This window comes from Lolium perenne, chromosome 5 (assembly GCF_019359855.2).
Source record: "Lolium perenne isolate Kyuss_39 chromosome 5, Kyuss_2.0, whole genome shotgun sequence".
NCBI classification, from domain to species: domain Eukaryota; kingdom Viridiplantae; phylum Streptophyta; class Magnoliopsida; order Poales; family Poaceae; genus Lolium; species Lolium perenne.
The window spans coordinates 10,839,366-10,860,650 of NC_067248.2; the positions used below are offsets into that span (position 1 = coordinate 10,839,366).

Genomic DNA, 21,285 nt, shown 5'->3' on the forward strand with positions numbered 1-21,285 from the left:
TCTATTTTTACGTGATAAAAATTGGTTGTATGAAATTAATTTTATTAAAAAATGTCTTTCAATACAAATTCAACGATACTAATTACATATAATATAATTAACATATTATTGCTCAATTTTTATCATTAAAGTTTGTCTTAAAATACGCGTGCATCTTATTTCTTGAAACAAAGGTAATAGTACTAATAACAATGAGTGTCACGGCTAGATCGATCTAAGCGCAATTAATTAATTAAGTAGAGCTAGCTATAGCTTATACTATATATGTAGCTAGGTACACCTTGTGCATACTATAATGATGTGGCATCTCCGGGTGGCCGGCGAGGGGCAGGACCAGCGAGCGCGAGAGAGATGCAAGAGAAAAAGGGAGTTTGGCGGGAGAAGTACATCAGTCAGCCCTGCGCACTGTGGTCGTACCATAGACGAGAGGGATGCATTGTGGAGTACTTCTATATGCATGCATTGGACTGACTGCCCATTTGAAAATATAGCTAGCAACTTGCTGATAACTTCAATATGAGAATGAGCGTGTTTCCTCAAGTGAAATTTTGAAAGTTGCAGCAACTTATAATTGGTCTATAATTCCAACATAACCAGTTCATATGCAGATATGCTACTCTTTCTGCCCAAACACATGAAGAGAAGTTTTCTGAACACTATCAAGTCGTATGTAGAATGAACGGAGATTCTTAGTCCTTACCTTATGCACCAAAAGGGAACTAGCTGGATGTGGTCTTAGCCAAGCAGCTGCAGGTGGAGGACCAGCTTCTGGTGGAGGATCTCGATCGGGAATACGACCAGCAGCTCGTGGAGGAGCGCAGAGGAGGGAGGCGTCAAGCGGGCGTGGGGACAGGGACCCCATCAAAGAGTTGGTAGACTCCAGCACTGCAGAGCCACCCAACACCACCACATCGGAGAGACACATGAGGAGGCGCAGAGGAGGCCGAGGATTATGCGGCCGCGCGTGAGGGACGGAGGAGCGCCAACGACCAAATCATATAGGGTTGTCGTGGGAGTCGCGCTAGGGCACGGGACGGCGTCACGGTGGCAGGAAATTGGCGGAGGAGACCTGCGCAAGCCGATTTAGGGCGCAACATCCTGGGAGGAAGTCGGAGCCGGCCACAGCGGCAGGGATTGCAGTGGCGGTGCCCCTCCCTGCTCTAGCACGACGCCAGATAGCCCACACCCACATAGTCGGTGGCAACAAGGACCCCAAGAGGAGACGGTTCCGTTGGCGATGACACATCCCTGAACGTGGGGCCGGCGATGTGACGTGCGGAGCGCCCAGAGGCACCGGCAACACGGGGAGTTTAGTGCTCTTTAGAGATTCCAACAGCCAGGCTATTACGCGTCGCCATTTTACGAGATCTAGCCTGGCTGCAGTGTTAATTTTGTAATGTGATGTACTCCATTTGTACGGTGTAAACTAATGTAAGCCTGTTTAGATATTTTAAAAGAGAATAAATAATAAGTGAACTTACGCACTGAAAGTAAACTAGATAAAAACTTAAGTGGATGTATAAAAGAGGTAGAACATCTTATGAAAGAGCGGGAGGGATAGAGTAGATGTCGAGAAACTAACTTGAAAACGCCGCGGCAAAATTCCAAGTTATATAATTTCCATATTTCCAGCTAGCTATTTCCTCCGTCCCTACTTAGGTGATCCACACGTTTATTGAGATATAATTGTGACCATCGATTTGATTAACCAAACATAGAATATATGGTATGCATGGTATAGCATTCAATTCCTATTGTAATGAAATCTCTAAGCAGTATTTATTTTATAACAATGGAAAAAAAATTGAGCAGGGGTGAAAGTTTGATCACGCAAAAAACAAGGGGTGCCGTGTTACATTGCGACACTCACTTTTTCAGTTATAAGTTTCCAGAAGATGATCCACAATTGGGTCAATGAGAAAATGCATCGCCCCTCGAGTCGCCCCCTCCTAGCGACCGAGGGTGTGAACCCAAAGCCCCTCCCCTAGCTACCCCTCCCTCCTCCTCGCTGCCCCTAGAAGTGATGTCGGTCCAAGGAGGCGATGCCCGTGAAGGGGGCGACGGGGATCTGCGCCCTTAGTTCCTCGCGCGGGGAATCGATGGAGGATGTCGGCACGAAGCCTCCTTGGCCATGGCGGCTGCTCGGTGGGATCCCCTTGCCGGTGGTCTCCTAGGTGGGGGCTCTGGAAGGCAAGGCGGCGGCCCTGGCTGATAAACGCATTAATTTTTTAACGGCAATAGTTAGTACTAGGTGGTACTACCTCTGTTAAGGATTATAAGGCCGGACCCGGATCCCTAGATTGTAAATTTGACCAACGTAATATGAAGTATACTATATTATAAAATATATATATCATTAAAAAGTTTAGATTTTCTACTTTGTAATGATATAATTTTTACGCTATATAATTAATGGTATTTTGGTCAAATTGATGATCCCCAACTGAGGAAGTAGCTAGCAAATGATCGGATGGAGTACTCCAGATTGAATGTGCTGACAAAACACAAACAGTCGAGGGTGCACGCGGATCATGGTTGCCGCTGGCTTTCTCTGCGAACCAATTTTAACATTTTGGAATAGCAGAGTGACCCAACTTATTAGAAAATTAGAACATGTTAACATACAACAAATAATCGATGTGAAAAATAAGGGAAAAGGAGTGATCCAACAAAATTATTTTAATGGTCAGGGCGTGTTTGTTCAGAGAGAGCCACTCGCAAAGCTTGAGTGCGGAGCCTGACCAAGTACATGCCTTGACGCTGCTAGAGGTGTCGGCGGTGGAAGGAACGTGAGGCCGCGATGGTGACCGTGCCTGCCTCGCTCCGGACGGCAACTGGTCGATCGGCTCAACGCCGGCGGCCGTGACCAGGCTCGTCTCGGTAAGGACGGCGGCATCGAACGGTGACCGCGCCCGTCTCGCTCCGGACGGCAACGGCCGGCCTCGAAGCCGGCGATGGTGAGTGCGGCCGGCTCGCAGCGGATGGCCTCGTGGTGTAGGCCGTGGCCGTGGTATGTACCTCCACGCGCGGCGTCTCAGGCTCTGCTTCCTTGACTGCGCCTCCTCCTCTGCTCGCGATCACCAGAAGCAAAGTGTTCTTGATGTCGTCGGGGAGCTGCAAGTGCAAGGGAACCACGCCAAGAAGAGATCCCTGAATGCAAGAGGAGGAGGACGACGAGGTCGAGGTGGTGGACAGGGGCACGGTGGTGGCCGCGCGCGTCCGGCAACGCGCAGACGACGAAGCTGCTCCGCCGGCGCCAAGCCTGCAGCGTCGTACGTACGTGTGCCGTCATCCGCGCCGACCACAAAGCTGACAACGGCGGGCAGCACGAGAAGCAGAGCGCGACGATGCTGCTCGTCACGTCGCGGGTCGATCGGCCACAGCGAGGAGCTGATGCAGAGCGTGCGGCGGTGCCGGCAGCTCCGGCGGAGGCCGCTCTTCATCGTCGAGCCATACACTGCACCGTCATCATCGTCACCTGATTGATTCAATTAGCACACGATACCACGGAAAGTCAGTTCTAGCGGAACCGGTAACTACCGGTGCTCCCAACGCCGTCCGCTTCGTTGGAGATTCGTGCTGCCACGTCAGCAGGCGACTTACATTCAATTAGTAATTTTTGTATTTAAGATGTCTGCATGTGGTATTGTACAAGCAGGAAGAAGTAGGCCCACCCTGCTGAAATCCCGCGCATCCTTTATTCCGTTGCCGGCTCCCTTTCCATTCCCCTGTATTACTACTCCATTATCTCAGTCTACTTCATCTTCTTCCTCTGCTTGTTTCTCCAGTTCATTCCTCCCCCGCTCCCCTCCCCTCCCGACGGAGTCATCTACGCGCTTGACCTGGGGCTGGAAGGAGAGTAAGGTACATCTGACTAGCCCTCCATTTACAATCTTTAGGATGTGAAGTAAGTTTCCTCTGTAAATCTGCTGTAATACAGCTATTCTGAACTGCGCCGCCATTCTTAGGGTTAGAGTGTTATATGTAATTTGTTGCTTTTTGAGATCTAGTGTATATGCTATGCCATCGCCTCCTCCTTCGGCCCGACCGTGCGCCCCCCCTCCCCATGCTCTGTTTTAGCTTCATTCAGTTTCGGTCCCGCCGATCTGAAGGTGTGTCAAAGTTAGCAAGTTATGTAGGGTTAAGTACTAGTTTTATTTGCTGCACTCTTCTATCAGAAAAACATAAGTTTCTCTCTTGTAGTATATATTTATACAGATAAAGGTGTCCAAATTCATACAATTGTTTTGTTCCTTGCCCTCAGATCTTTCAAGGGGCTAACGATGTCACATAAATGTATTTGTAGGCATCCTTTTGCTTGTTTGTACCCTTATAAGAGAACTTGGGAAGTATCGTTCAGTGGCTGAGATATATCATTTCATTGTTTATCAACATTTTTGCATAAGGGTCTATGCAATGTAGTCAGATAAATTGTTTGTTTTCTGGCATATTTGTTTCTTTCCGAAATAACGATAAAGTATATAGTTGGACCGAAAATGTAGTGATTATGATGATAAACTAGCCGAATGTACTACAAATAAGTCCGGACGATTTATTAGTGTACGAATTAATAGAGCTGACATATATGTGAACAATAAGACCTGAACCGCACTTATTAATTTTCATTTGTTTCATTCATTATTGGAACCTTATATTTGTATTACTAAGAGTAGTTACTACTTCGTAGGTCATAGCACATAACATTTGAGATTCAGACATCTGAATTTTCTTGAAATAAGTTTTGTTCTTCTTTTCTCTTGATTACATAGAGGTTGTAGTAATTACTCAGAAGTCAAACAGTGTGTGCTGTCTGTAAGAATTAACTGTATGTAACACTTTTAGCCTTGTACTGTTACATATATCATCAGTACATTACAGCTGCATATTCTTTGCACTTTTGTTCTCTTAGGACTCAGTCGCTTCATGGATCTCGACGATGACGATTTTGAGATGCCATCAAGTACATCCCCTCATTTTGGAGCCATAAACACATCAAAGAAGAGACATGACGACCACTTGGTTAATCATACTGGAACAGATAAGAGGCCAGTGAAGAAAAGGAAAACCCCGAACAAGAATGCCCAGAACAAGGATGCTAAGTTTAAGCAGGTAATTTTCCTTTATTATTATATCTTTAACTGTTGTAACCTATTACCGAATTTCCATCATATCGCAGTATTAGAATCCAAACAGAACTGAAGTTCAAACTTCATAATAAACGTAGGGAGGAATGATTTCAGATTTGTATTAATTTATGCCATAAGTATTTTCCTATGTAATTGTTTACGACTTTGCTGTGGTGTGTCAAATGGTACCATATGTGTGTAGAGTGTCCTTTTACTGAGTTCTTTTGTCCTTTCTCATTTGCTTCCACATAGTTGACTCTAACCAGATGTCCCTATATGGTAATTGCCAATACTTCCTGTACCGCAAGCTTAGTAATTTATATGCAATGTAAACAGCACCAATGTTTAAGTGCTTCCATTGTTTGTCGATTGTATTAAATAGATTTGCTACCTCCATCTGATTAATATCAATTTTTCCTGCTGTGGCAGCAAGAAAGCCCTATGTTTTTCCCATATCTTTTTTAATGCTTCTATGAATATTACATGAGTATGTAGTACAACACAACAAAACTCTTCTAGTAATAGTTAGCACATTACTTGTTGGGAACAGAATTTTTCAAATCCTTTAATTGTATGCCTGTATTGGTTGCATTTCTCATATTATCTTGTACATTTTTAACAGAATGTCGGATTCAAATGTTCCCCTCATCTTCTGTTCGATCTCGTAAAGAGCCTAGACTCAGATCAGAGGAAATGGGTTGATGAACTCGGATTCGGTATTGTATTATCCATGCCCAACTGCAGGCTTCCTAAAGATCTGACTGTATGGTTAGTTAACCATTTCAGTTGGAAGAAGCAAGCTCTCACTGTTCGTGGCCAAGCCGTCCCAATAAAACCGCTGTTGAACAAGCTGTTAGGTATACCTGATGGACCATTTCCTGTACCTCTCCCCCGTAGCAAGCGTGGCAAATCTAAGTGCATTTACCCCACTGATGAGGAGAAAGAGATGAAGGAAGAGAAAGGTGCAAGGGGTTTGAGTTATAAGTCTTCATATGAATCACTAATAGCTAACCGTGACCCAGTACAATTCAAAAGATCCTTCATGTTGTACGTGCTCTGTATTTATTTTGCTCCCTCTAGTGGGCACTTTATAAACATGGGGTACTCACCCATCGTGAGCAACGTTGACATCATAAAGGATATGAACTGGTGCGACCATGTAGCTGATGTTCTCATAGAAGGAATTCATGACTATCGAGACTCCAAGGCAGTTAATGTGAATGTCCACGGATGCGTACATGTTCTGCTGGTAAGTCTTTACAGTATTAATTGATTTCATATAGTCCATGTAGCACATTACTAATTTCCTTTTGTTTCATTGAAGCTCATTTATATCGATATGGTGAAGTCTCCAATTTTGGAAGTTCCCAGAGGAAATCCCCGTGTAATACACGTCACGACAGAGTTGCTAGACTTGTTAGATTTGTCAGATTTGAAGTTCAGCTCATTTGACGGTCCAGAGTATGGCAAGCTCGAGGTGCTTTATTTGCTTCCAACCTTTTACAGTCCCTACTTGCATTATAGTTGTCAACAAGATGTATAGCTCGCTGATTCGCCATTTATAAAATTTTTGCCTGTTGAACTATGTATAGCTCGCTGATTCGCCATATGGAGAAGACTTTGTATCGTCTGCCACAGCAAATGGACGTCCCACCAAGTCCATACCTGGCTGCACAAGCACTCCCCCAACTCATGTGGATGTTCACAAGGTTAGCTAGTTATTCCACCGGCATGATGTCACATCTTTAGCAAATGATTTGTACTTATGGTTGCAGAACTTAATATGTGGACATGCAGGTCTTTTATGATGAAATGCAGCAAATTGAGGCGCAATATTCTTTATCAATAGTCAAGATGCATGCTGAAATGTACGAGACCTACAAGGATAACATGAAGCAGTTAGATACTGAAAGGACGTGTGCAATCTATGCTCTCCATAAAAAAGTTTCGTCCTTAGATGTAGATGCTGCAGCAACTCCACACCCTGCTAATTCACTGAGAACAACTCTCACTGTCGCTCCTGAACCTCTTGTAAGAAATAGTATAGCTGACCCTTCTTCACATGGAGCAAGTAAGGAGGACAGTACTACCATCACAGCAGAAGCACCAATAAGCAGCACACCTTCAGGAGATACATGTTTCCTGAAGAAAGCATCACATCCACCTGTTGAGCTTTCACAAATTCCTCAGCCGGCGAATAACATTAGCTATGAAAGGTCAGAACATCCATATGTCCATAATTCCATTCCTTTGCAGAAGTTATCTGTTGAAGCAACCCTGGTCTGCACTCGCTCACCTGATGCTTCAGAAAGATCTGAGGATCTTCAGAAAAATTGTCGCCAATTATCTACCATTCTAGTGAACTCTACCCGAGCAGCTACTATCTTAAATTTAGGTTCATCAGCAAGGAATCGCCGGTTGTTCCCGGAAGTTGAAGCAGTATGTCCACAAGTAAGTCCCATTCACAATATTGTAGAGGATGATCCCTTGGGTTTTGATATTATGAAGGAGGTGTCAGAAATTGGGAAGCAGGTTAGCCAACAGGCTCTTAAAGACACTGATGCAATTATGTCTTCACCTTTGAAAGCTTGCCATATTGGGCACACAGTAATAGCTGACAGTACTGCAGCGGCAGAAATAGTTCATCCTTCTGTGCTTACGGAACCAATACATGAAGGCCAGATTCCTCCCCCTTTATTTGGAAATCATGTCACAGCACCCCGAGGTAGCACAGAAGCTAGCAAGCCAATCAGTCCGGTTGAAGTTAGTGATGAATATCCCGTGGACACAAGATCTGTAGATGCAAGTTTACGAGGCCCAGTAATGAATGCTGACATTACTTGTACTCCCCAATTACCGGTAGTAAATGACTGCTCTGGTATACCTGACTTCCAGTTGGTACAATCTTGCCGCGAAGACAGTGGCATACAAATAAATGAAGGTACCACATTTGGAACTGTTGATGCAATTTCTATTACCTCTAAAAGTGCACGTATATCGTCGCAAGATCTTCCAGTTCAAGAACCTGAACCAAATCCAGCTGTACATTTTGTGCAATCCAGCAACCCAATTTGTCCGCACACAATTTCTTCTGGAAATTTATGCAATGAAGACACAGCAATTCATTCTGTTCATAATCCATCTGATCAATTGAGTGTGCTTCACAATCTCCAGCATGGACCCTGTGGACTGCAGCAAGTACTGGACGTTGTTGATTCGCCGAGTACTTCTGATTCAAATTTCATTGCTCTACACAAGGCCTCAACCAATGCAGTAGTTGAGGACCCCAAGCATATGCCTTCGCGAGAACTAGGTATATGAATTCTTTATTTCGAATTGCATCTTTCCTTCAAATTATTTGGCTGCGTATAATTTCCTTCTATTGCATTTGCACAGCTCCCGAAAAGCTGCACAACAATGAATCAGTTTCGATAGAAGAGTTAGCACTTAATCCGGACAGCCTTGCACTGGGTACTGTCCATACTATTGGTTCCCCAATTTCAGATGGTGAGTTCTTTGAGGGCGCAGGTAGTGTCAATACAGCTGTTCGAGCCAGGGGCAAGAGATTTGGTAAGACCGAGCATATGATAGATGCCATTGCCGAGCTGAAGAAAACATCCTGTAAGGCAAATGCATGTGCGAGTCAAACATATGCAGACCATGTTGAGAAATCCATTTTCTGGGCCACAGAAAGAAAAGATATTTCAGATCCTGCTAGAAATTGTTGTGGGAAAACCAAGATCCTTATACGGGGTGTACATGTCTCCGAGGAGGAGTTCGTCCAAACTCTGAAGCCTACTGGGCATGTTGATCCAAATTTCATGTGCCTATGTTGTGAGGCCCTAATGCTGGACTGGCATTCAAAATCAAGGATAATTCTCAACCAGGGCATCATTGTTAGCTTGTTAAAAACTTTCATCTCCCATATTTTGCAAAGTCTATCCATGTTTATCGTGTACTTGGACATAATACTTTTGGATTTACTCTCTGTATTGCAGAAGGAACTTATGAAACCTCACGACCGCTGCGATCACGACAATATTGCTTCCAAACTCAAACTTCTACCGCTTGACCAGATCGACCAGGTATTGCTTCTTTTAATGACATACGGATGATGTCGAGTATATTGTATGGAGTTTTTTTTTATAAAATGCTGTCTTATGCCTTAATCTATGTCTTGCTTTGCTTCCCAGATTTACTTGCCAGTACCAAACAACAAGCATTGGATTCTAGTATTAATCACAATCTCTCGTACAATGGTTGAGATTTATGATTCATTACGCACATACAAACGAGGCGATGATCCATATGATGACTTATGGAAAACAATTGTGCGTTCTTACGAATTAGACATTTTATTACTCCAAGACTATTCCATTTCGGCACAATTATAATTTATGTTATTTGTAGGGTTACAACCTTCAGATAGCTTTCTCTCAAGCTTCATCGCACCCAGTTCCGATACACGACAAATTTGGGAAGCACTACAACCAAATCCAGGAGCAGTCAAACATGTATACATCCTTGCTTAATATCAATTTGATGAAATTTCTGTCATGTTAAGATACATGTGAGGTTGTAACGCATTGCCTCTTGTACCGCAGGCACGACAGTGGTCTTGAAGTTATAAGGATGCTGGTTTGCCATAACGGCAAAGACCTCATTGGTTATGGAAAGGTATGATGCCATTAGTACCGTAAGATTGGATATATATCAAACTTCTAGCTTCTAGCCCGCTCATTCGAAATACTAACTTTTAACATCCTTGCAGAAAAACATGCTTGCATACAGGAAAGAGTTGTCTCACACACTGGTGTACCACCGTTATAATGATCTAAACCCCAGGAGGCATGTACCATCTGGAAAAGAAGTTTTGTGAACCATGTTTGTTGCCGAAAGTCGAAGAAGTGAACTAGTAATCTCGTATGTATTCTCAATTTGGCATAATCAGAATGTAATGTGGCCACAATAATTTGCCGTGCAACTCCAGGTTCTGGAGCTATTGTATTGTCATATAATAATTCATGGACAGCTACATCACTTAATTATTTGTCTCTACGGCGGCATTCTATTTTCATGAAATTGCATGTCCGATTATATATCCAAGAGGTAGTAACTAATGATCATCGCGAAATAACTTATATGAGCTTGTTTGCACACTTCAGTTGATTCTCATTTTTATCAATCCATCCTGTCATGTAGCCAGTTCATTTCGATCAATGTATGCATATAACTTTCTCATTGAATCACTAAGGTTCTTGTACGTTCAGTACAAAATAGTGTTGTTTCACGTATTGGACATTCCTGTATCAACATGATTCATTCTTTGTTTGCAGTTACCTATTATTTATTATGCAAACATTCACATAGATAGCATACACAATTTGATTGACAGGTCAATATTGAAGGACTGACCAAGTATTTTCAAGTGGGCAGAACCGATTTAACTTATGGAGGTATTGTCCCAAAATAGCTGAACACACTGGTCCCCTATATGTATCCCACTTGATAATGGTTCTTATCATTTAGTAAGGTATGTGTTATTATAGTTGTTTCAGAATAGGCATACATTGCTTTGAATCATCTAATCACATTGGTTCACGATCTTTATAACTTGTTACTTCATTTTGAATCAGTTGTTTACTTTTATTATTGTCTACCCTTTTACCAAATTGTTTTGACTCAACTTTTTTCCTTGTTACATACTTTTTTTGCTGGAGCTAAATTATAAACATTTTCCCCAAAATCCATTGTTCGAAGTGAATCCGAATCCACAGGTATGGACAGCACTGTTCAGTTCCAAAGAAAGAAATTACATACGCTTGTATACACAATATATTTTGTACATATCTACGGAGAACACTATATTTTAACATTTCCAACCATTTGTTTTCTTTTCATTTGTTTTGCTATAACAAAATTGGTTTACGTGAATCTATTACTTGTTTCCTTATTTTTGGTCGCTACTTTATAAAATGGTTATCCAAATTCCATGTATCGAATAGAATACTTTCTTCACACTTGTGAAAAATATGGTTCAAATTCGCAAACATAGCTGTGGAAGACATGTATGCAAAATGTATTCTATAAATATGTACATAAAACACTAACTTGTAACCCATCATATATTTACAACTAAAACATGTTCACGTAGCTCTAACCCATCTACCAGTGAAATTCATGTTTCTTATTTACTTTTTCGTACGCATAATACAATTTATACATATTTATAAATAAAAACAGCATGTAAAAAGTGTACTTCTCAAGAAATTTGTTGTTTCCATTTTATCGAATTCAGGTTATATGGTCCAAACATTCTCTGGATAAACTATAAGTATAGTTAATATATTACAAAATAGTACATGCTTGCGAACATGAATAATATACTTGTGACAATTATAGCAGGTACATCAATAGAATATCCAATCCCAAAGAGAACACGGAAATAACACTTCAGATCCATACATTTAGAACACATAGTACTTCTGTTACAACCATTCTGCTTACACAAAGGAGAGATAGTAAATAAATAGTTGGCTACATTATGTAGCCAACTAATTCCAGTACCACAGTAAATATCACATTGACTGATATTCAGAAGCATCTAATACTTAAATCCTTTCTTACAAACATCTAGGTTACAACAAATTGACTTGGCTAAATAGTAGAGGTAGGCCCTACATTATGTAGGTTCATCATTACACAAATATGATTCCACATTTCAGCAATGGAATCTGACAGCCATCTTAGGATACTTGAATCCTCCAACTGATTGATGACAGTTTCTGATCCATCAAGGAGTCACTTCCCAAGGCTCAGACAGTGGGAACATCCTGCCAAGCAACCCACTGCGAGTTTGATTTGTAATCTCCCTAACCCTTGTGTCTAGAATATCCAGCTCAAACAGCCCCAGGTCAAAACCAAGGGTTAGCAGCACAAAGCGGCCATCAGAGGATGTGCTGCGCACCTGAATTGAGTAGAAATGGTCTGCCCCTATAGGGAAATTCTCCCTGCCCATGATTCGCTTCCATGCAACACTACTTATCCTATTGCCAAAGCAATGGATTAAATCCACAATTGTTTCCAGTTCCCAGCTCGGAGCTTCGTTGATGAAGCTCAGCACCCATGTGTACATCACAGATTTATGGTAATGCACTAGTACAATGGCTCCACCACGGTGCCTTCCGACACTGTAATCATACCAGGAACTAACCCTCTCTTTGACCTCATCCGGTAGTGGGACTTCAGTGAATGTCTTGCTAGCCAGATCGAAACAAACAATAAACCCCACCAGATACATCATGTAAAGCTTGCTCCCAACTAAGACACTATAGGGATTACGCTGGAACAGCGCAGCATCTGGTGATGGAATTGGTTCTGAAACGAACCTTGTCCAGCCTACTTCACGATCATAGATGCTCACATGAACATAAATCGGGGCGGACGAGCAGAAGCTTACCCCATCATAGCAAGTCAGGAAATCCTTTGCTGCGTCCTTGACGAAGCAGGACACCCCTGACCTCCCGGCTTGCGGCAGCACGCCGAAGTGGCCGAATGTGTTCACGGTGTGCTGGCCCGTGTTTCTAGGGATCGGCGGCAAGCTTGGCGACACTGCTTTGTAGATTCTAGGATTATCTCCAGGGAAGCTTGTGCAATACCCCTCGCCTGGAATATGAGTGAGGATGATCCCATTGCTTGAGCCGATGATGTGGTCCCCAGCCAGCAGAGCATCGTTGATGCAACGGCGAATGGCCACAGCGGATGGCTCGCCTAGCTGTGGGCCGTACAACAGCTTCTGGATCCTCCCGATGCCTTCCTGCATCTCTGCGAGGAAGCCAACATGTGCTGGTTCATGGCGCTCAAGCCATGCAAGCTTGAAGGAACCACCTTTTGCAAGAGCCCTCCATTGCGGGCTCACGGCGGCAGCACAAACCAAGTCTTTTGAAGACTCTAACTTGATGAGGATGTCTGCAAGCAAGTCGTCCATGCCTAGGACCTTCTCACGCCCAAGCCAGAGCTTGCTGCTCGACATTGTTTCGGTGGATAGATGAATCCTTCTTTCCTTGGTAGAGGAGAAAGTAGGGTAATGCTTGTGGCAGAGCAGACAATATAGTTAGGGTTGGGGGCTGAGGGATGGATGTCTTTGGTATATATTTACCCTCTACTAGTTTGGGATATGCCTGCAGTACCGCATTGATTTTCTATACACTTTTCTTTTTTTTCCACTGCATATATATGAACAACTACTTCTGAATTCCATCGTACTATGAGTGGACTGATTGTTTCAGTAACAGTCCTCCCCAAAAAATTGCCCATATCATTCCAATTTTTCTACCGTATGTGCATCACCATAGTTCACCATTATTTTTTGCCAAGTATGTTAGCACATTCTCTTTCTACAATTATGAATTAGGCTCCACTAAATAGTTGTCCTCGGTAGTCAATATCCTTATTCACTACTTTCCTATGAGTAGTAAGACAACTGAAATGCCTTAAGCAGTAAGGCGAAGCACAGTTTCCAAGTTGAAATCTGGAAAGCAGATATACCACCTGCCTAGGCCATGCTTGACCTATGACCTGTGCAGCCAATGCTAGACCTATCACCTGTTAGGTCAACTAGCCCACTCCTCATAAAACTCAACCTGCACCCGTCCCCTCCGAGCACGGCTTTGCACACTTGTGCATCCGTGCTCATCAAATTCTAGCTGTCCCTAATGTAGCAGCCTTACTTCAGGACTCAAATCCTAGTACTTACTTCATCAATGCAATATAGCCGTTACCCCTCATTTTTTAATTTTTTTTGAATACAACTTATTGATGATGAAAATATGACCGTTTGATATGTCCTCACTACTATAAAATCCATCCGAGGCCTCTTGCTTCGATGAGGATCAGTCAAACATTTCACACTCTAGATCATCTCCTTTGATCATCAACTTCCATTCCCAGAGGGATGTCCTCATTTTCTTACTCCTTTAGAAGCGCTCGTGATGCAGCTCCTCCCCTTCCTCTCATTATGTGCCCACGATGTGGTTTAGAAAGAACAACCACTTTTGTTTCTGGCACCGTTTCAAATCCGGGCATAAGGTTTTATAAGTGCCCTAACCAGGGAGTAAGATTTCTTATACTTTTATGCATATCTAACATCATGGAGTTCAGTAACAATGAATTTACTTATTTTCTTTATTGTGTTATGTAGGAAAACGGGACTTGCGATTTTTTCCTGTGGGAACAACACTATGCATACTTCATTACCGGAGTTGGGATCAATATGTTGATTGAAGCTGCTGGTGGCGGTAGCAATTTCATGTTTGGAATTGCAGGTTTCATGAGAGATATTAAGGCGGTGGTGATGAACACGTTCATCCTTTGCATAATCATATTGTCAGTTATGGCAATCCAGTTTTCACATTACTTACTATGAAATATCATTTCACCAGCTTGATGTTTCCCAATACAATATGTACTGAACACACTATATATTATTAGATATATGTGCTACAGAGCTGCACAACTTAAGTTATCTGAAAGTTAAGTGTAGGGTGAATCACTTATTTTATTTCATGTACTGCTTTGGATCGAATATATTTCCCCTTGCCAATTTGTATCGACCAGCCATGCCTACTGATTGTAGTGAGAACTGTGCTCTCTCTCTACCATGTGTAATTTCAACTGTGCAAGCTATCATGCCTCCTGTGCATGTATGTGACAACGATGCAGAGTCCTCTGTCCTTAGAAAACAATATGTAATGAGTATGGCTGAATGATGTAACTCGATACCCATACATGTACCTTATAGCTTTTTTTTGCTCTGCTGCTCAGCACAACCTATTTGTACCATAACCCATGCCAACTATTGCCTGTAAATTAAATTTATGTACCACGGTTTGATGCATTGTGATTCCTATTTCTTGTTTCATACTGAAAGCACAATGATTATGTTTTCAACATTTTCGCAAAAGAACATTCACAATGGACAATGTGTAGAAAAAGTGAATTAGGTTAACCAGGCACCACCAGTGGTACTAACAAAATCAATCATGGCCACAGTTGATGGTATGTTTCAATTTTCTTTTTCAAGTACTGCAACCTTGTTCCAACTCAGTATTGCCATTTCACTTATAGTTATATTACATTTTCTGTTTTGAGTACAAATTCATTTACCCGTTAGCTCATTTTAATCTGCAGGCAATAGGCCTATAGTACTCCCAATTTGTTTCTCTCTTTTGTTGGGACGTACCAAATTATTGTTGAAGTGTTTACCTCTCCAGTATCATTGCCAAGTACACTAGCAGGAAATATACTTTTCGGAATTTTTTAACAACCCTGCTGCATTGCTTCTCACAGTTTTAATAAAACGCACATTATATTACCCATTCCATGCCACGAAACTAAGGATACATAATTCCTGCCCATAGCAGTACAGTGATACTAGTGAAAACATAACTACCATTCCAAATAGAAAACAAAGATGAAATACTAATATTTGCACCAACGTTGCTCTAGTCACTTGAGCTTGATGCATCCCCACCAAGTATAATTCCTTCTAGCTCTTCTTCATTCAGCTGGTTAATCTCGAACACTTCCTTTGCAAATTTACTTACTAGATCTTGCCAAATCCAAACATCACACATGAGGTGCTGCAAAAAAATTGCCCATATTATGGTTCATTTCCAGAATTAATTAGTACTTATCCCCTCATAGATTAGTACAACAATATTATTGCCAAATAAATCATACCTTCTTCCACCTAGGGTCCTCTTCATCATTGTTGCTGTTCTCAACCCAGCCATTGGCACATCGATAGAACAACCTCCCTTTATTTATTCCAGTACTACACATCCTACTAGCTGATTTAGTACCACAATCACACTCAAAAGCAGGCTGAATCAACTCTTTCTGTGGCAAGACTACCTCAACTCTAACAATGATACCCATCCTGATAGTTTTAGCTGCAAGGAAGTTGAATCTTATGATCCATGGAGTTGGGGGTTCGCTATTTTTATAAAGGCTCTAGGGGCAAAATAGTCACATGCATTATATAGTTGGAGGCAGTTTGTGCATTGATGGTAATTTTGCCATCGAAGTATGCAAAATATTTGTTTGTAGTTCCAGCTAAATTTACATTCAATAATGACACCATATCATAGTTGTATGTACGTCGTGTAGATAATAGTTTTCACATTTTTCTCTCCTGATGAGTACTAGTGCGTTTATTACTTTTTCGTCTTTATGTTCCATATATTTATCCAAGGCCTATGTCTGTAACACCTATGTAAATTACAATGACTTTTCATTGTAACTAGGTCCTCTAGTGTTCCCTCCATCGTGACTAAGATTTTAGGTCTTCCCATGCGCCCTTAAGATGCACCCCTTATCGTTGTACTGGTCATTGGCACCCGTAAGTCCCGAAGGGCCCGTTATTTACCACGGCGCGGCCGTAGCCACATTTCTAAGCCCCAAGGGCTGTGTCGGCGGCGGAGGCCCCCTTTGTTGATCCTGTGGCGGTGCTGCAGGCACCCACTAATGTTGCGGCGGTGGATGTGCCCAACTAGGTGCGACCGATGTACTATCGTATGGGTTCTAAGTGGTTCTTGGGGCGCGGCAATATCATGTCACACATTTTCTAGGGTTTCATCATCCGACATGCCCGATGGAATGCTGCCGTTGCCGTACCTCCAAATTATCTGTTGCACAGGTTTGTACTTCAACTGTTGTCTTCACGGTGGTTCTGTTGCTGTTGTTAGGCCCTAGACTCTGTAGCTGGACGGGAGAAGATTTTGAAACGGATCCGGTAAGTACCCGTCATCATCCCACTAGTAGTTGCCTCGCTCCCCGTGCTAATGTATCTCCAACTTATTATCTGTTTTACTGCCATATGGTATAGCTATACAATTTATTAGATATAACTAACAATTTTTTTATTCCAACCTCACTATACATATATTTCGCGCATATTTGAATTGTTGTAGTCATTTTTTATTTAAAGTATCACGAATCACGTGGCATATAAAGGAAATACGAAAATTGACCTAAATTTATTTTCAAAATTGTACATATATTATATGGAAATGATACACACTACATACAAGAAGGGAATGTTGCATGAATCACGAAGCAGCTAGCGGTGGATGCGGCATCGGTACTTACCGGTGCCGTTAGAATGGACTTTCCGCAGGAGAGGATTTTCTAACAGATCCGCTAACTACCGGTCATCATCCCGACTGGTAGTTGCCTCGCGGTACGGGCTATTTTATCTCCAATTTATTATGTATTTTATCAACATATGATATGTCTATACTATGTATTAGATATTAATAACAATTTTTTATTCCAACCACATTATACATATATATCGCGCATATTTGAATTGTTGTAGTTATTTTTTGGTTAAAGTATCACGAATCACGTGTCATATAAAGGAAATACGAAAATTGACCGAAATTTATTTTCACAATTCTGGATATATTATATCGAAATGATACACAGTACATACAAGTATGGAATGTTGCACTAATCATGAAGCAGCTACCGGTGGATGCGGCACCGGTAGTTACCGGTGCCGTTAGAATGGACTTTCCGCGGGAGAGGAATTTCTAACGGATCCGCTAACTTCCGGTCAACATCCCGACTGGTAGTTCCCTCGCGGTTCGGTCTATTTTATCTTCAATTTATTATGTATTTTACCACCATATGGTATATCTATACTATTAATTAGATATAAATAACAAATTTGCTTATTTCAACCACATTATACATATAATTCGCTCATATTTGAATGGTTGTAGTTATTTTATGTTTAAAGTATTACTAATTACGTCTCCTGTAAAGTAAATAAGAAAAATGACTAAAATTTCTTCTCAAGTATGTATAAATATTACATGGAAATGATTCACACTATATATAAGACGGGAATGTATCACGAATCACGAAGCAGCGAGCGGTGATGTATCAATTTTCTTACGGATCCGGTAACTACCTGTCATCATCCGACTGGTAGTTCCCTCGCGGTTCGTGCTAATTTATCTTCAATTTATTATCTATTTTACTACTATTTATTACATATAAATAACAAATTGTTTATTCCAACCACATTATACATATATTTTCGGGCATACTTTGAATTGTTGTAGTTTTTTGTTCTTTAAAGTATCACGAATCACATCTCATATAAAGGAAATACAAAAATTGACCGAAATTTTCTTTTCAAATTTTAGATATGTTATATGAAAATGATACACAGTACATACAAGGGAATGTAGCACGAATCACGAAGCAGCGAATGTGGATGCGGCACCGGTTGTTACCGGTGCGGTTAGAATGGACTTTCCGCAGGAGAGGATTTTCTAACAAATACGCTAACTAGCGGTCAGCATCCTGACTGGTAATTGCCTCGCGATACGGGCTAATTTATATCCAATGTATTATCTATTTTACCACCATATGTTATATCTATACTATTTAGTAGATATAAATAACAAATTGCTTATTTCAAACACATTATACATGTAATTCGCTCATATTTGATTTGTTGTAATTTTGTTATGTTTAAAGTATCACTAATTACGTCTCCTGTAAAGTAAAAATAATAAATGACTAAAATTTCTTTTCAAGTCTGTATATATATTACATGGAAATGGTTCACACTATATATAGGACGGGAATGTATCATGAATCACGAAGCAGCGAGCGGTGCATGCGAATGGACTTTCCGGGACTTTCTGTTCTCGCAGAGCCTTGGTGTAATTGGTACCATGGTGATATTAATGCTGCCACATTAATTTTTAATTTTTTCTCACGTAACATGTTTTTATGAAAGCAATATGGCAAATGGTATCTACATTACAATCCAAAAAATGTTTTTGAAATGAATTATGTAGACGCTATGACACCAGACTTCCTACAATTCGTTGTAATATTATATTGATATCCAAATCATGTCTGTCAGAAAGTTTCAATTTGTTGTACTCGTGACACAAATTTGATTGCCATGGTTTCTATATTAATATGTGACATGGTTTTTATATTTACTTAAATATGGTCCTAACTTGTAGTGTATGAACTTTTAATGCTTCATTTGTAGCCACATTTACCACCGCGCGGTCGTAGCCACATTTCTAAGCCCGCAGGGCTGTGTCGGCGGTGGAGGCCCCCTATGTTGTTCCTGTGGCGGCGCTGCAGGCACGAACTAATGTTACAGCGGTGTATGTGCCCAACTAGGTGCGGCCGGTGTACGATAGTATGTGTTCTAAGTGGCACGAACTAATGTCACACGGAAAGGAAATACAAAAATTGACCGAAATTTTCTTTTCAAATTTTAGATATGTTATATGAAAATGATACACAGTAGATACAAGGGAATGTAGCACGAATCACGTCTCATATAAAGGAAATACAAAAATTGACCGAAATTTTCTTTTCAAATTTTAGATATGTTATATGAAAATGATACACAGTAGATACAAGGGAATGTAGCATGAATCACGAAGCAGCGAATGTGGATGCGGCACCGGTTGTTACCGGTGCGGTAAGAATGGACTTTCCGCAGGAGAGGATTTTCTAATGAATACGCTAACTAGCGGTCATCATCCTGACTGCTAATTGCCTCGCGATACGTGCAAATTTATATCCAATGTATTATCTATTTTACCAGCATATGTTATATCTATATTATTTAGTAGATATAAATAACAAATTGCTTATTTCAAACACATTATACATATAATTCGCTCATATTTGATTTGTTGTAATTTTTTTATGTTTAAAGTATCACTAATTACGTCTCCTGTAAAGTAAAAATGAAAAATGACTAAAATTTCTTTTCAAGTTTGTATATATATTACATGGAAATGGTTCACACTATATATAGGACGGGAATGTATCATGAATCACGAAGCAGGGAGCGGTGCATGCGGCAGCGATAGCGTTAGAATGGACTTTCCGGGACTTTGTGTTCTCGCAGAGCCTTGGTGTAATTGGTACCATGATGATATTAATGCTGCCACATTAATTTTTAATTTTTTCTCACGTAACATGTTTTTATGAAAGCAATATGGCAAATGGTATCTACATTACAATCCAAAAAATGTTTTTGAAATGAATTATGTAGACGCTATGACACCAGACTTCCTACAATTCGGTGTAATATTATATTGATATCCAAATCATGTCTGTCAGAAAGTTTCAATTTGTTGTACTTGTGACACAAATTTGATTGCCATGGTTTCTATATTAATATGTGACATGGTTTTTATATTTACTTAAATATGGTCCTAACTTGTAGTGTATGAACTTTTAATGCTTCATTTGTACCCACATTTACCACCGCGCGGTCGTAGCCACATTTCTAAGCCCGCATGGCTGTGTCGGCGGTGGAGGCCCCCTATGTTGTTCCTGTGGCGGCGCTGCAGGCACGAACTAATGTTACAGCGGTGTATGTGCCCAACTAGGTGCGGCCGGTGTACGATAGTATGTGTTCTAAGTGGCTCTTGGGGCGCGGCAATATCATGTAACACCATTTCTAGGGCTTCATCATCCGACATGCCCGATGCAATGCTGCCGGTGCCGTACCACCAAATTATCAGCTCCATTGGTTTGTACTTCAAGTGTTATCTTCATGGAGGTTGTGTTGTTGTTGTTAGGCCCAAGATTTTGTAGCGGGACGGGAGAAGATTTTCTTACAGATCCGGTAACTACCGGTCATCATCCGACTGGTACTTTCCTCGGGGTTCGTGCTAATTTATCTCCAATTTGTTATTATCTATTTTACTTCTATTTATTAGATAAAAAAAACAAATTGTTTATTCCTTATATATATATTTCGCGCATATTTGAATTGTTGTAGATATTTGTTGTTTAAAGTATCACGAATCACGACTCATATAAAGGAAATACAAAAATTGACTGAAATTTTCTTTTCAAATTTTATATATGTTATATGGAAATGATACACACTAGATACAAGGGAATGTAGCACGAATCACGAAGCAGCGAACGTTGGATGTGGCACCGGTTGTTACCGGTGCGGTTAGAAAGGACTTTCCGCAGGAGAGGATTTTCTAACGAATCCGCTAACTAGCGGTCATCATCTTGACTGGTAGTTGCCTCGCGATACGTGCTAATTTATATCCAAGGTATTATCTATTGTACCACCATATGT

General features: G+C 41.1%; 1 protein-coding gene and 1 pseudogene across 2 annotated transcripts; both read left to right on the top strand.

Moving 5' to 3' along the window:
• Positions 1-21,285, top strand: part of LOC127303254 (protein NRT1/ PTR FAMILY 2.11-like) — an 81,533-nt pseudogene that overhangs the window by 20,000 nt on the left and 40,248 nt on the right.
• On the top strand, positions 4,914-14,729 carry LOC127298983 (uncharacterized). 2 transcript variants are annotated; one of them, XM_071819737.1, is made up of 13 exons: positions 4,914-5,109; positions 5,749-6,375; positions 6,451-6,603; positions 6,719-6,835; positions 6,924-8,439; positions 8,523-9,022; positions 9,125-9,211; positions 9,320-9,457; positions 9,537-9,640; positions 9,731-9,803; positions 9,898-10,049; positions 10,522-10,659; positions 14,326-14,729. In XM_071819737.1, the coding sequence occupies exons 1-11, from the start codon at positions 4,924-4,926 to the stop codon at positions 10,003-10,005; spliced, it is 3,609 nt and encodes a 1,202-aa protein (XP_071675838.1). In that variant the 5' UTR covers positions 4,914-4,923; the 3' UTR covers positions 10,006-10,049; positions 10,522-10,659; positions 14,326-14,729. The 2 variants fall into 2 exon arrangements, with proteins under 2 accessions (XP_071675838.1, XP_071675837.1); XM_071819736.1 differs by having other exon boundaries at positions 8,523-9,211.

Coding starts and splice junctions, on each gene's coding strand:
- LOC127298983 (XM_071819736.1), top strand. CDS start 4,924: ATGGATCTCGACGATGACGATTTTGAGATGCCATCAAGTACATCCCCT. Junction 6,376..6,450: donor GATGCGTACATGTTCTGCTG/GTAAGTCTTTAC, acceptor GTTTCATTGAAG/CTCATTTATATCGATATGGT. Junction 9,212..9,319: donor CGCTTGACCAGATCGACCAG/GTATTGCTTCTT, acceptor TTTGCTTCCCAG/ATTTACTTGCCAGTACCAAA.